At 43.6% G+C, this 16,203-nt stretch overlaps 2 protein-coding genes across 2 annotated transcripts; both read left to right on the top strand.

Annotated features, from left to right (window-relative positions):
• Nucleotides 1-7,061: 7,061 nt before the first annotated feature.
• On the top strand, nt 7,062-8,027 carry LOC102368181 (olfactory receptor 1052-like). The gene has a single exon (XM_014527363.1). The coding sequence runs from the start codon at nt 7,062-7,064 to the stop codon at nt 8,025-8,027; it is 966 nt and encodes a 321-aa protein (XP_014382849.1).
• Nucleotides 8,028-11,351: 3,324 nt separating this feature from the next.
• Nucleotides 11,352-15,960, top strand: LOC102367926 (olfactory receptor 1052-like). The gene is made up of 2 exons (XM_006038766.1): nt 11,352-11,369; nt 15,002-15,960. Exons 1-2 carry the CDS (start codon nt 11,363-11,365, stop codon nt 15,958-15,960), a joined length of 966 nt encoding a protein of 321 aa, XP_006038828.1. The 5' UTR covers nt 11,352-11,362.
• The last annotated feature ends 243 nt before the right edge of the window (nt 15,961-16,203 follow it).

The following is a 16,203-nucleotide window of genomic DNA, read 5'->3' as shown; positions in this document are numbered from 1 at the left end:
GCCTCCTACCCACCTTTCACCAGTTATGTCCTTGGTCCTAGCATTTATTGGGGCTGCTGCACCATTGGCAGTCCACCGGAGCTCCCAACCCTGGCAGGGTGCAGTTTTAGGTTATGTCCAGGACCTGGGACCTCCTCATTTCCCGTAGCCCCAGCCCATACCTCCAAGTTCCTCCTGGCATGGAAGGTCAGCAGGGACATGTTCTTTCCCTGCTGGCTGGTGATGCAGTGAGTGCCACCTCCAGCTCTGAAAACAGGGCATTAAATGGCTTTTAAAAAATGAAAAAAGGAAATCGGTGCAGATGGAGTGGGGAGGGTGGCATTCACTCTATCTGCACCTGGAGCTGGGGGAACCCCAGCAGTGAGAGGTTCACCTTGAGGAACACCAGCTGCTCCACCAAACCAGGATCCAAGCAGGTGTGGTGGGGTGTCACTACATCCCCAGTGATGCTGAATATCTTCTTGCTTGAAACACTGGTCGGTGAACAGCAGAGGTGTTCCCGGGCAACTGTGACCAGATCCTTCCACATCTGGCTGCGGGTTGTCCAATAGGCCAAGGGGTTGTAGTCCAGCGGCTCCACATCCTCAGCAAGATAGGTAGCCACCGAAGCCTCGACAATACCTGCCTGGGGCTGGGATCTGGTGCGTCTGGACCCCAACATTGAAGCCATGCCATTGGCCCACATTAGCAGCAGCTGGCATGGAGGAGACTGGCTGGTGTTGGTGGTGGGAGTGCTGGCACGGGAAAGTGGATTACCCTCTTCCATGTCGCCTCGGCCCTTTTGCCTCCCTGACTCTGTTCACCAGCACCTCCATCCAGTGATTGAGGGTTTTGGTGCTGCACATGCTCTTCTTCACCCTCAGGTTGTACATGCCTGCCAGCACATGGACTGTACTTGACCGCAATGGATCCAGCCATTTTTTGATGCCCTCCTTCAACCGCTTCACCAGTGCCTGTACCTCTGGTGAAAGCGGCTTGCCCCAGCCAGGAACATTGATCCCCTGAAACTTCTCCATTTGGTTCTCAAGCTCCTTGACTATGGGGATCTCCTGGATAAGGAGGGCATTGCCAGTGCTGAGGGTGTTGGTGGCCTCAAGGAACAGCTTCAGGACCATGAAAATCTGGGAGATGGTATCCCATTCACTTTGTTAAGGGGCTCGCTGATCTCAATCTCCCCGAGCATCTCATGGATGGCCTTCTGTTGCTCCACCAGCCTTTCCAGCATCAAATATGTGGAGTTCCACCAAGTCTCTACATCCTGAATGATTTTGTACTGCAGGATGCTCAGCTCTGCCTGTTTGTCCCACAGCAACTTGCCCCACTTGATGCTGTGGTGGAAGTAGCCCACCACCTTCCTGCATTTTGAAATCAGTTGGGTGGTAGTGATGGCACCATCACCTGCAGCCCTGCCTTGCTCCAAGGCGTCCCTTACTATGAGGTGGAACTTGTGTGCCACACAGCAGATGCCAACAAAGTTGGCATCATGGACCACCTTGACCATATTGGCCCTGTTATCGGTGACCATGAACCCACAGGCGAGCTCACCCTGCCCAGCGAGCCACCCCTGCTCCATGTGGTTCATGGCCACCATGATCTCCCTTGCCATGTGGGACTCAGCCATCACCTCCACTTGAAGGAGAGCCCACCGATGGCCTGACTGATCCCACCAGTGCTCTGCACGGCTACAACCTGGATACCTGGCATTTTAATTTTTTTCCTCCTGATTCAATTCAGATTCAGTGATTCAGCCTTCGAATCAGGCCGAATCATCTCTGAATCAAATTGGCGACCAAAGCTTTGCACACCCCTACTGTGCAGCATTACAGCAGCAGAGGCTCCAGGACACTATGAGTCACTGTAGCTGGGAGGGGCCTGTATGTTTGCCCAGCCCTGGACCACCAGATCCGAAGTACTTAAACTGCTTTTTCTCTCCAAACTTTCAGGAAAGGTCTCTGTCTCTGTTAATGGAGTTGGCCAATAAATGCTTGCATATAGAAAATCAGAGAAAATGGGGAAATACCTCTGGGTTAAGGATTTTTATAATATGATCACCTGCCAATTTTCTACAGATAAATCTATATACCAAGTGAATCAAAATATAAACATCAAAACATGGTTAGCTAATTACACACGAGATACGTTGTCCCAGAGGTCCCCACAAAATATTTAGATTCTCCAATTAACGTTTAGTCTTAGAGTCTGGAAGATTTTGGCTGTCTGTCTCCTAAAGGGGAGGAGCAGTAAAGGCAGGTATTTATACTGGATCTGCAAACTAATAATAATCTATCACTTTGAGCTTTTTTCATGGTAAAGAGAAGCATTTTGTCTTCCATGTGTGTGAGAGAGAATGAGAGATAGGAAGAAGGAGTGAGGGGATAGAGGTAGGAAGATAGACAAAAAGACTAAGCAACCACTGAGTTTATTCTTTGTTACTCTTGCTCCTTTTGACTATTTCCCCCTTAAAATATTAGCTTTAAGATCAATAGCCACATTCCCTAAATAAAACAGTGTAGAAGTTTATTGGGAGCATCATAATCTGTTCTTTCTCCCAGTCTTTTAAGGAACAGACATCCCATGAACTGTTTAGATATGAATGGTTGGTGAGTGCATTCTTATTTTATTCTTCGCTCTGCTGCGTGGGAGGCTGGGTGGGAGCAATATAAGAATATATATAGTTGTATTTACTTTTGCGAGTGTGTGTGTGTGTGTGTGTGTGTGTGGCTTTGCCTGTGCCTGTGTGTGTATACATATGTCATTTTGGAATGAAAATGTAACATACAGTATTTGAAAGATTTCATGGGGAATAATGTATACAGTTCTGGCTACCAATCTTCAAGGGAAATGAATTCAAACTGTAACAGATGCAAAGAAGGGCAATCATTATGACCAAGGGGATTGTCTAAAAGCATATGGCTTGTCTAGCCGAGGGTAGAAAGGGTATAATAGTGAAAAGGACACTTTTTGCAACTATATAGGGCAGGAGGTAAAAATAAGGGAGTTAAAAGAACTTGTTAAATAAAAGGATAGTATCAGAATACAGAACAAAAAGGTGTATGAACTGTCCATAAATTCACATAGGCTGAGCATGAGACAGGGAATATATAATAGGTGTGTCCAAAATACATTGGGCTGTACTTGATCCCTGAGTTCCTTCTAGGCCTAAGTCATCTTGGCCAGATCCACAAAAGAGCTTTTGTGCCTCAATTGAAACTAAGGGGCAATGTAGGTGCCTACATCCAAACTTGCAGTGAAAGCCTCTGTTAGGTGCTACCTAATGCTGCATGTGCCTAGACCCTAGAGACATTTTCGCGTTTGAATTTCAAGTTTCCCAAGTGCCTAGAATTGAACTTTGCGCTAGGTCCAGACCACCTTAGGCTAGATGCACTTTTGCACTTTGGCAATGCCTGAACCGAGTCAGGATTGAGACACTGTGTGTTCTTGTGCCAAGGAGTCCTGTGAAGTCCCATGTAGTAGGTGTTCTCAGAGCACATTCAATACACACGCGCAGGGCTGGGTTTCTCACAAAATCTGGTGGTGTCCACAATCTTATTTTAAAACATGAGTGGAGGTGGTATTGTTGCCACCTTCTTCTTAATACATTAGTCTTTAGTACACTCAGTGTTTAGTTCACTTCTTCATGATATGGGACATTAATAACAAATTCCCTTGTCTACCTGATGGGGCTCAAAATCACACCCCACACGAGACCACTCAAACCACCAAAGTCATGATACTGAAGACTAGGATGACATTATTAATTTCTGGATGCCTATATTGGGCTGTAGACTAGGGCTGTGCAAGGCTTCGGACAGAGCTTGGGATCCGGAAAAGCTCCAGATGCTTCAGTATCCAGAGCAGCACATCCGGATTGAAGCACTGGCTTCGTTAGGCTTTCTGAAGCCACAGAAACAGTGTCCACCTGTGCATAGGTAGCCTTTCTCACACTTAGATGACCAAACCTGTTTATCGAGGAGCCCAGAAAAGGATACAGGGCCACCTAAGCATTTAAGGCATTAGCTTTGCTGTGGGTATGTCCTCAGTTCTTCACTCAACAGTTAGGGCTTGTTTTTATTCCTCCCAATGACTGTTTCATAGAAAACACAGCAGTAGTCCCTTGCCCACGCACCAGAAACAAGGATTTCTTCCTTCCTTTTGTGTTTTCTCATTTCTCTCTGGTCGTTTTGTCTTCAGTTTTGTTCTGCTTAGTGGCACAGACTCCACAGAAGGGATGGGGATTTTGCCAGTGGCTTGAATACCATGAAGATTGTAGTCCTTGTTTCTAAAAAGTCTCTGTTGTGAGGGAACTTGAAAGCGTGGATTGAAAAAGGTTGGCAAATAGCTAAAGCTCACTGCTAGTCAGTTCTGGTCAAAGAAACATTTATTTTTCGTGGAAAGGTTTGCTATTTTTGAGATTATTTTGTTTGATACTTCTGTCATTTTTTGTTTTAGTTTATTTTGTTTTATCTAGGCTTAAACCTTAAAAAATGTCTACATTTTCACAATTGAAAACTAGAGAGCTACCAAAATCTCCCCACTTTCTACGCTATGTTATCATATTCTGTGTTAGAATATATTAAAAAAACCCCAGGAATTTTAAAATATGGTTCTGTTTACTTAGTTGGCTTCAGGCTACCTTCACTGCCCCACTTCAGGCAAACTGTTACATGGTTTTACTTTATAATTTAAAATACATTAATCCTAGTTATATAGTATAATGAACCAGACTGTAGAGATGACTCTAAAGGCATGGAAACTATGAAGAATATTTATATAGCAAGCTAAAACATGATGAAAGGCACAGTCATAAAATAGAAATGAGAGAGAACAGCAAATGAAGAGGAATGTGTTGTTGTTCTAATTAGAGATTAGCTTTAATTAGTGATTAGGATGGGATGAAGGAGCTGGACAAATAATGAGTAGTTGGAAAAAAGTTCTTAGCGAGCTTTAGAGCGCAATCACCCGGGGAAGTCTCTGCTGTTCACTATGCATGAAGAAGGGTGATTGCACCAGAAAGCTTGCTAAGAACTTTTTCCCAACTAATCAGCTGGTCTAATAAAAGATCTCACATCTACTCATTGCCTGCTTATGTCCTTAGACCAGGGATGGGCAAAATGTGGCCCATGGGCCAGATGTGGCCTGCCAGGCCATTCTATCCAGCCCGTGGGACCCCTAAACAATTTAGAAAAGTAATATTTATCTGCCCCTGGCTGCCTGTCATGCAGCCCTCGATGGCTTGCCAAAACTCAGTGAGTGGCCCTCTGCCCAAAATAATTGCCCGCCCCTGCCTTAGACCAAAACTCAGGTCACATGAAAATAACATTTACTATTTAAGCACCCAAGGTACTTTAGTCCATCAAGAACAAGGTCTGCTAAGATTACAGGAAAATAGAAGGGAGTGAGAGTCAATTAAAAAAAATGGTCACTTGAGATTAATTCTTCTCTTCTCCATCAACATGAAAATTGTGTTAAGGACATTTTGAAGTCCCTTGATTACCTGGATTTGACAGAGCGAAATAAACCCGCAGTGGGATCAAATAGGCCCCAAGATTGCATCTGAAAAAGCTGTATTGCTGATGGGCAGGGTTGTGGGTGCCTTGAAATTCTCAGTGCACAACTGGAGATACCTCAAGGACACTGATTTTTAGAAAGTGCTGGATTTTCAGTTTAAGTAAACCAGGAGGTTTGGAGGTTTCTGATGTTGACCATCTATTTTGAAGATCTTGGTCTATAATATCCTTTCTCAAAAAGAGTACAACTACTGATGACTCAATGTTTAACATGCACAAATGAAAAATAGCCATAAATATTGGTTATTTTTTATGTTGAAAATAGAAATATCATACATAATGCTTCATGTGCCTCTGCTTTAACACCCATTTATGCTGGGAAAATTCCACTGAAGTCATGGTAGCTGTACTACTATAAAGCTGCAGCAATGAAATAGTGAGCCAAACCTACTGATATCGTCCACTAAAAGAGAAGAGACACTGACCTTGATTCTGGCATGTTTAGTAAGTCATCTAAGTTTAACCACACTAATTAGGAGATGCTTTTCAATTTTAGCTTCTTCCTGCAACCCCTCACAATGATTTTGAAGTAAAAACTACGGGACTGTGTTTATGGAACGGTTGTATGGGAAATGTCTCCAAAAGCCTTCTTTTTTGTTGGCTCAGAAGAAGTTGAATACCTGAAATGTCCTTGGACAAGTTGTTGACACCTGTTTAGTTATAACAAATACTAAAAAGACACTAACTCACTCAATTTTATTAATTTACTTGGAATGAGAAACTGAATATACGAACTGGCACAGAGCTGGAAGTAATGTTTTTCCTGGGAATTTCCACATTGCAGCTCAATACCTCTCGTAGAGAACATCTCAGGGTTGGTTATTTTTTGCTGAATCCAAGGAAAAATTTTAATGGATATGCTTGGTAGACTGACCTTGTGTGGATTTTTCCATGTTTCCGTGCCTTGGGACAGGTAGCTTTCCTCTGGGCGGGGAAGTGTTAACAGACGGGTATCCTCTTCAAGAACTGTCCATCCACTGGGTCTTCCTACAAATCTTGACCTGAATTAAGTACCATCATATGAACTGCATGGTCCAAGTACCCAGAGATTTTAGGGCCCCCAGTTCTTTACTGCCATCAGGAATGGTCTTGCATGGTTCTTGCTATAAAGCTGCAATCCTGACCTGGTTATAAATGAGGCTAAGCTCTCAGGTTGGAAGCAGAAAAGCCAGAGCCACATCTCTTGGAGCTTCTAGGTTCTGTGCTGCAGAGCAGGGATTTAGATCCTGCAAAACCTAGATGAAGCACCTTGGCACTTGGGATTGGGAAATTGGGGGTAAAATATTGTGACTTGCACCAGAACCAAATGTCAAAATTGTGAAATTTCCTGTGACTTGGAAACCTGCTTCTCAGTCAGTTTGGATTTCCAAGCCCATCAGCTGGCTCAGAAAATAGCAGGTTGTTCCAGCTCTCTCTGTGTCCTTTTGAAAAATCCTTTCATTCTTATAATGATAATTCTGAATTGTTTCTTTTCTTGCAGGTCAGTCCCTAGGAATGGAAAACCAAACCACTGTGACTGAGTTTATTCTCTTGGGACTTTCCAGTGACCCGCAACTCCAAATGTTACTGTTCTTTGTGTTTTTGGTGATATACCTAATCACCCTAGCAGGGAACACAGTCATAATGTTGGTGATACAAGCTGATTCTCACCTTCATACCCCCATGTATTTCTTCCTGTTCCATCTATCTTCTGTTGACCTCTGCTATTCCTCAGCCATTGTCCCTAAGATGCTGGTGAATTTGCTAGCAATGCATAAAACTATTTCTGTCAATGCTTGCTTTACCCAGATGTTTTTCATATGTTTTTCAGCTAGTTGTGAAGCATTCATGCTCTCAGCAATGGCTTATGACCGCTATGCTGCCATATGTGATCCCCTGCATTACGTGGGGACTATGAATAAAAGAGTGTGCAGACAGCTAGTGGGAGGATCCTGGACAATGGGCCTTATGTATTCACTGGTCAACACAGTTCCTATATTAAACTTGAACTTCTGTGGGCCCAATGAAATTGGGCATTTTAGCTGTGAACTTCCCCCACTCCTAACTCTGTCCTGCACTGAGACACTCATCAACAAAATAACTCTGCTTTCTTCAATTGTAGTCCTTGCTGTCATCACTTTCCTCCTTGTCTTGATTTCCTACATCCAAATCATCTCCACCATCTTGAGGATACGCTCTGCAGAGGGTAGACATAAAGCTTTTTCCACCTGCAGCTCCCACCTCATTGTGGTGGGTTTATTATATACAACAGCTCTTTTTCAGTACATGAAACCCAGCTCCATTTCTTCAGTGATCCTGGATCAAGTTGTTTCCATCCAGTATAGCATCCTTACCCCTATGTTAAACCCTATTATCTACAGTCTAAAAAACAAAGAAGTGAAAATAGCCTTGGGAAGACTTCTGAAAAAAAACAACAAAGAAATCAAAGTCCCAACTCATGTAAAAAAAGAACAATTTTAAACAGGCATGTTAACTTTTAAAAATTTTAAATAAATGCTATTGAAAATACAGAAGTACGGGAAACAGGTACTGGGATGATGTTAAAAACAAATGGCAATGACTTTGTTTGTAAAAATATCTTGTATTGTACCTGCTACTGAAAGTAAAAATTATTACAAGAAGAGAACCCACACAAGTGTTGTAGTTAGATTTTAAACACTGTTTATATCAAGTCAAGGTATCACAAGTAAGGCTGAATTTATCTTGAATTTTACCCTATTTTGGTGGCAGTTCAATTAGTAATTAATTCAACATAAATTATTACGTGAAGCACTACTACTAGTAAAACTGACTGAGTATAGATCACAGAATATATCAAGTCAGAGGATTAGTTATAAGCTGGTCCCCACTGAAGGGGACTTCGGCATGTGGTGGATGAAATTCTATTGACCTAAAATTGACTGTAATCACCTAACTCCTGAGGTCCTTGTTGAACCATATTGGCAATCCACTATACTGGCAGTTTTGCAAATGAACCAGATGACAGAAAAGTAGAACAGAGTAGGGTACATAGAAGTCATCTGTAGCAGGAGGAGAGCAAAAGGCATAGTAGCACCTCCTAGCACCTGTGACACTTGTGCTTGCTTGGTCCCAGGGCTTTTCTCCTTCTGTCGCCTGTCACGCCTTTCTTGTTACTTTTGGAGGAATGCAAGTTGGGAGACTGCCTGGGACCCCTGGGTGAATTCTTGTCTAGTGTCTAAAATTACTCTCTCTCAGTATCTCGCAATATTAAATGCCTTAAGGTGTGCACCCAAGGTCTCCAAGATCTTCTGCAGCCAATCCCATGCCTCGGAGGTGTTACTGTCCAGTAGGGCTGTACGAAACGGAAGCGTTTCATTTCAACTTTTTGACAGAACTGTGTTTCATTTTGATTTCTGTTTTGAGTCAAAACAGCTGTTCTGTTCTGCTCCGTCAAAACGTTTTGCCGTTTCGACCCTGTTTTGATGTTTCGCCCATAGGATATAACGGGGAAGGTCAAAACAGGCTATAACTTTGTCATTTCTGGCCAGATTTGGATAAAACTTGTAAAAATTGTAGCCCCTTCTGAGGGTATGACACAAGCTATATTTGACAAAGATAGATGCAGGGAGTTCGGAGAAACTGCATCCCAAATTCTTTAGAGAAAATCTTATGTAAGGTATACGTGTTAAGCCACAGTGGGGTCAAAACTGCAGGGATAGTAGCCCCTGCTGAGGCAACAAAGCCTGCCAAGTTTCAAGGAGATAGGTGTAGGGGGTTTGGGGAAACTGCACCCCAAAATCCTGAAAGCAAAGCTCATGTCACGTGTATGTGTTAAGACACAGCGAGGTCAAAACTACAGGTAAGCTAGCCCCTGTAGAGGCCACAAAGCCTGCCAAGTTTCAAGGAGATAGGTGTAGGGGGTTTGGGGAAACTGCACCCCAAAATCCTGAAAGCAAAGCTCATGTCACGTGTATGTGTTAAGCCACAGCAGGGTCAAAACTGCAGGGATGGTAGCCCCTGCTGCCTCCACAAAGCCTGCCAAGTTTCAATGAGATAAGTGTAGGGGTTTGGGGGAAACTGCACCGCAAGCTGCGGACAAGCAGAACTCGTGACATGGGTGACACTGCGTGTGTTAAGGTGCAGCAGGGTGAAGGCTGCAGGGGTGGTAGCCCCTGCTGAGGCCACAATACCTGCCAGCTGTCAAGGAGACCAGTGCAGGGGGGTTCTGGGGCCCTGCACCTCTGGCCACAGGCAGGCAAAACTCGTGACATGGGTGCTTGTGCAACTGTGTCTGTCTTGGGGCAGACTGGGGGGAACTACTGCAGGCCTGGCTGCTAGGCCCTGCTGCAGCCACAAAGCCTGCAGCTGTCGAGGAGATCAGTGCAGGGGGGTTCTGGGTTCTGGAGCCGGGCACCCCTAGCTGCTGACACTTCTATTCAGTGGATGAATCCACTGGGAATATTTTTGCCCCATGGAGAACAAGAACCCAACCCAGAACCCATGCTAAACCCTTTCCTGTGCCATCTTGGCCACACTGAGAGCTGGGCCTAAGCACCAGGGTCTCTTCTGTGTCATCCTAGAAAACGCCCCCCAACAGACTTGTCATGGTGGAAGGGAACAAAGCCCCTTCTCCAACACAGGATGAAGCCCTGGAACAACTCCCTTACCAAAGGACGCAGGGATGTGCAGGTGAGAGCCAGACCCCTTAACCTCCCAGGTTATTGGACACTTTTCCTTGTGGGAAAGCAAGGCACGGTGGGACTCTAGCCCTGGAACCTCTCACACAATGGAACAGCATGCTGCCTTCTCACTTGACCCCCCAAAAACCTGTCCTTTCTCTGGGAGTCAATGAGTCTACGGGGGAAAGGTTAGGCCACTTGTGGGCCACTTACACGGAGCACACTTCCCCTCCCTTTTTCCTTCCTTTTGTCCAGACTACATCACCTCACCCCAAGTCTGTGTAACAAGATGCAGGATAAAACGATCATCTGGGGCAGAACTACTTGCAACCAATCAGGCACACACCCCAGTGCCCGCCAGCCTGCCTCTGCTCCCTCTTCTCAGTTTCTGTTCCCCTGAAAGACTGCCTTCTGAATCTCCAAATCTTTTTCTAAATCTTTTCTGAATTGATTCGGAGGCTCCAAATCGATTTGGAGGGGATTTTTCCCTTCCCAATTCGATTCAGATTCGGTGACTTGGCCTCCAAATTGGACTGAAGCTTATCCAAATTGAGTCAGCGACCAAAGGTTTGCACACCCCTACTGTGCAGCATTACAGCAGCAGAGGCTCCGGGACACTATGAGTCACTGTAGCTGGGAGAGGCCTGTATGTTTGCCCAGTCCTGGACCACCAGACCTGAATTACTTAAACTGCTTTTTCTCTCCAAACTTTCAGGAAAGGTCTCTGTCTCTGTTAATGGAGTTGACCAATAAATGCTTGCATATAGAAAATCAGAGAAAATAGGGAAATACCTCTGGGTTAGGGATTTTTATAATATGATCACCTGCTTATTTCCTACAGATAAATCTATATACCAAGTGAATCAAAACAGACACATCAAAACACTTTTAGCTAATTACACACGAGATACGTTGTCCCAGAGGTCCCCACAAAATGTTTCGATTCTCCAATTAATGTTTAGTCTTAGAGTCTGGAAGATTTTGGTTCTCTGTCTCCTAAAGGGGAGGAACAGTAAAGGCAGGTATTTATACTGGATCTACAAACTAATAATAATCTATCACTTTGAGCTGTTTTCAGGGTAAAGAGAAGCATGTAATCTGTTCTTTCTCCCAGTCTTTTACGGAACAGACATCACATGAACTGTTTTGATATGAATGGTTGGTGAGTGCATTCTTATTTTATTCTTTGCTCTGCTGCGTGGGAGGCTGGGTGGGAGCAATATAAGAATAGATATAGTTGTATTTGCTTTTGTGAATGTGTGTGTGTGTGGCTTTGTCTGTGCCTGTGTGTGTATATATATGTCATTTTGGAATGAAAATGTAACATACAGTATTTGAAAGGTTTTGTGGGGAATAATATATACAATTCTGGCTACCAATCTTCAAGAGAAATTAATTAAAATTGTAACAGATGCAAAGAAGGGCAATCAGTGAAAAGGAAACTTTTTGCTAGTGTATAGGGGGAGGATAAAAATAAGGGAGTTAAAAGAACTTGTTAAATAAAAGGATAGTATCAGAATACAGAACGAAAAGCTGTATGAACCCTCCATAAATTCACCTAGGCTGAGCAGGAGACAGAGAATATATAATAGGCGCATCCAAAATACATCGGGCTTTACTCGGTCCCTGAATTCCTTCTAGGCCTAAGTCATCTTGGCCAGATCCACAAAAGAGCTTTTGTGCCTCAGTTGAAATTAAGGGGCAATGTAGGAGCCAACATCCAAGCTTGCAGTCCTGAATTGTTAGGTGCTACCTAATGCTGCATGTGCCTAGACCCTAGAGACATTTTCGCGTTTGAATTTCAAGTTTCCCAAGTGCCTAGAATTGAACTTTGCGCTAGGTCCAGACCACCTTAGGCTAGATGCACTTTTGCACTTTGGCAATGCCTGAACCGAGTCAGGATTGAGACACTGTGTGTTCTTGTGCCAAGGAGTCCTGTGAAGTCCCATGTAGTAGGTGTTCTCAGAGCACATTCAATACACACGCGCAGGGCTGGGTTTCTCACAAAATCTGGTGGTGTCCACAATCTTATTTTAAAACCTGAGTCCAGGTGGTATTGTTGCCACCTTCTTAATCATTAGCTCAGTGTTTTGCAGACTTCTTCATGATATGGGACATTAATAACAAATTCCCTTGTCTACCTGATGGGGCTCAAAATCACACCCCACACAAGACCACTCAAACCTCCAAAGTCATGATGCTGAAGACTAGGATGACATACTATTCATTTCTGGATGCCTATATTGGGTTGTGGACGTGATTATTAAAGGCCCCAAAATGACACTTAGGTACAGCAGTGACACACTACTTCTGGGTACATAGGTAGCCATCCATGTGCATAGGGATACAGGCCACAGAAATAGTGACCACCTGTGCATGCTTAAACCTTAGACCATCTATCCTTAAACCTTAAAAAAAGTCTACATTTTCACAACTGAAAACTAGAAAGCCACCAAAATCTCCCCTTTTTCTGTGTTATGTTATCATATACTGTGTTAGAATATATTAAAAAAAGATAAATTTTAAAATATGGTTCTGTTTACTTTGTTGTCTACTGGCTACCTTCATTGCCCCACTTCAGGCAAACTGGTACGTGGTTTTACTTAATAATTTAAAATACATTAATCCTAATTATATACTATAATGAACCAGACTTTAGAGATTAATCTAAAGGCATGGAAACTATGAAGAATATTTATATAGCAAGCTAAAACATGATGAAAGACTGAATCATAAAATTGAAATGCAAGAGAATAACAAATCAAGAGGACGGTGTTGTTGTTTTATAGTTTCATAAGGCTTAGGGTTATAACACCCCAGTGAAATATCTGTCCAGGCTCCTTTTGAAGACCGCCAAGGTAGGAGAGAGCACCACCTCCCTTGGGAGTCCTTTCCAGAGCCTGGCAGCCCTAACTGTAAAGTAATGTCTCCTGATGTCCAGACTGAACCTGCTCGCTAACAATTTGTGGCTGTTATTCCTAGTAACCGTGGGTGGTACCCTGGGGAATAGAGCCTCCCCTAACTCCTGTTGGTTCCCTCTGGTGAGTTTATAGATGGCCACCAGGCCGTCTCAGCCTTCTCTTGTGGAGGCTGAATAGGTTCAGGCCCTTCAGCCTCTCTTCATGGGGCCTGACCCACTGCCTCTTGACCATGCGAGTGGCCCTCCTCTGGACCCTCTCAAGCATAGCCACATCCCTCCTGAAGTGCGGCGCCCAGAACTGGATGCAGTACCCCAGCTGCAGCCTGACCAGTATCGCATAGAGGGGAAGGATCACCTCCCTGGACCTGCTTGTGATGCAGCTGTAGATGCACGACAAGATGCGGTTAGCTTTACAGACCACTTGCTCGCATTGCCAGCTCATGTTCATCCTGTAGTCAACAATGACTCCAGATCCCTTTCAGCCACTGTGTTGTTGAGAAAGGAGTTCCCCAGCCAGTAGGTGTGTTGCTGGTTCCTTCTCCCTAGATTCAGCACCTTGCACTTATCTGTGTTGAACTCCATCCTATTTTTATCCGCCCACCTCTGCAACTTGTCTAGATCTAGCTGGATCCTGTCCCTCGCCTCCAGCGTGCCCACCTCACCCCACATCTTGGTGTCTTGGTGGGATGAAGGAGCTGGACAAATAATGATATTTCAGATAGGTGTTCAAAGCAAGAAATTAGGGAGGGGAAGTATGGGTTGAAACAGAGTTGTCCATCCTGAAACAGAATTGCTCCAAATCTTGCAACATAATCCACACAACTAGCTGTCTACAGTGTGATGGCTCAACCAGTATGTACAAGGGGCTGTCTCCGCAGATCCAGGTCAGTGACATGGGCTTTCAAATACTATTTTATTGTAAATTGTATTCACATGAAAATGGCGGGTAAGGTTCTTTGAGTCAATGTTGAATACTTGAAAAGTCCTTGGACAAGTTGTTGACTCCTGTTTAGTTATAGCAAATACTAAAAAGACACTAACTCACTCAATTTTATTAATTTACTTGGAATGAGAAACTGAATATACGAACTGGCACAGAGCTGGAAGTAATGTTTTTCCTGGGAATTTCCACATTGCAGCTCAATACGTCTTGTGCAGAACATCTCAGGGTTGATTATATTTTGCTGAATCCAAGGAAAAATTTTGATTGATGTGCTTGGTAGACTGACCTTGTGTGGGAAAGTGGATTTTTCCATGCTTCCTTGCCATGGGACAGGCAGCTTTCCTCTGCACTGGAAAGCATTATCAGACCTGTGTCCTCTCCAAGAACTGTCCATCCAGTGGGTCTTCCTACAAAGCTTGACCTGAATTAAGTGGCATCTTATGAACTGCATGGTCCAAGTACCCAGAGATTTTAGGTCCCCCAGTTCTTTACTGCCATCGGGAATGGTCTTGCATGTTTCTTGCTATAAAGCTGCAATCCTGATCTAGCTATAAATGAAGTCTGGCTATAAATGAGGCTAAGCTCTCAGGTTGGAAGGAGAAAGGCCAGAGCCACGTCTCTTGGAGCTTCCAGGTTCTCTGCCGCAGAGCAGGGACTTGGATCCTGCAAAACCTAGATGAAGCACTTTGGCAACATGTTGGGATTGGAAATTTGGGGGTATAATATTGTGACTTGCACCAAAACCAATGTCAAAATTGTGAAATTTCCTGTGACTTGGAAACCTGCTTCTCAGTCAGTTTGGATGTTCAAGCCCATCAGCTGGCTCAGAAAATAACAAGTTGTTCCAGCTCTCTCTCTGTCCTTTTTGCAGTCTTTTGAAAAGTCCTTTCATTGTTATAATGATAATTCTGAATTGTTTCTTTTCTTGCAGGTCAGTCCCTAGGAATGGAAAACCAAACCACTGTGACTGAGTTTATTCTCTTAGGACTTTCCAGTGACCCGCAACTCCAAATGTTACTGTTCTTTGTGTTTTTGGTGATATACCTAATCACCCTAGCAGGGAACACAGTCATAATGTTGGTGATACAAGCTGATTCTCACCTTCATACCCCCATGTATTTCTTCCTGTTTCACCTATCCTTTGTTGACCTCTGCTATTCCTCAGCCATTGTCCCTAAGATGCTGGTGAATTTACTAGCAAGGCATAAAACTATTTCTGTCAATGCTTGCTTTACCCAGACATTTTTCATATTTCTCTCAGCTAGTTGTGAAGCATTCATGCTCTCTGTAATGGCTTATGACCGCTATGCTGCCATATTTGATCCCCTGCATTACGCGGGGACTATGAATAAAAGAGTGTGCAGACAGCTAGTGGGAGGATCTTGGACAATGGGCCTTATGTATTCACTGGTCAACACAGTTCCTGTATTAAACTTGAACTTCTGTGGGCCCAATGAAATTGGGCATTTTAGCTGTGAGCTTCCCCCACTCCTAACTCTGTCCTGCACTGAGACACTCGTCAACAAAATGACTCTTCTTTCTTCAATTGCTGTCCTTGCTGTCATCAATATCCTCCTTGTCTTGATTTCCTACATCCAAATCATCTCCACCATCTTGAGGATACGCTCTGCAGAGGGTAGACATAAAGCTTTTTCCACCTGCAGCTCCCACCTCATTGTGGTGGGTTTATTATATACAACAGCTCTTTTTCAGTACATGAAACCCAGCTCCATTTCTTCAGTGATCCTGGATCAAGTTGCTTCCATCCAGTATAGCATCTTTACTCCTATGCTGAACCCTATCATCTACTGTCTAAAAAATAAAGAAGTGAAAATAGCCTTGGGAAGAATTTTGAAAAAAACAAAGAAATCAAAGTCCCAACTCATGTAAAAAAGAACAATATGAAACAGGCATGTTAACTTTTTAAAATTTTAAATAAATGCTATTGAAAATACAGAAGTACGGGAAACGGGCACTGGGATGATGTTAAAAGCAAACAACAATGACTTTGATTGTAAAAATATCTTGTATTGTACCTGCTACTGAAAGTAAAAATTATTACAAGAAGAGAACTCACGCAAGTGTTTTAGTTAGATTTTAAACACTGTTTATATCAAGTCAAGGTGTCACAAG

This window comes from Alligator sinensis, unplaced genomic scaffold, assembly GCF_000455745.1.
Source record: "Alligator sinensis unplaced genomic scaffold, ASM45574v1 scaffold1103_1, whole genome shotgun sequence".
Classification (NCBI taxonomy): domain Eukaryota; kingdom Metazoa; phylum Chordata; order Crocodylia; family Alligatoridae; genus Alligator; species Alligator sinensis.
Note: the sequence above shows the minus strand (reverse complement) of the source record. Positions and strands in the feature narration are given on the sequence as shown.

Bases quoted from the DNA above. Each gene is read 5' to 3' on its own strand.
- LOC102368181 (XM_014527363.1), top strand. From the start codon at position 7,062: ATGGAAAACCAAACCACTGTGACTGAGTTTATTCTCTTGGGACTTTCC.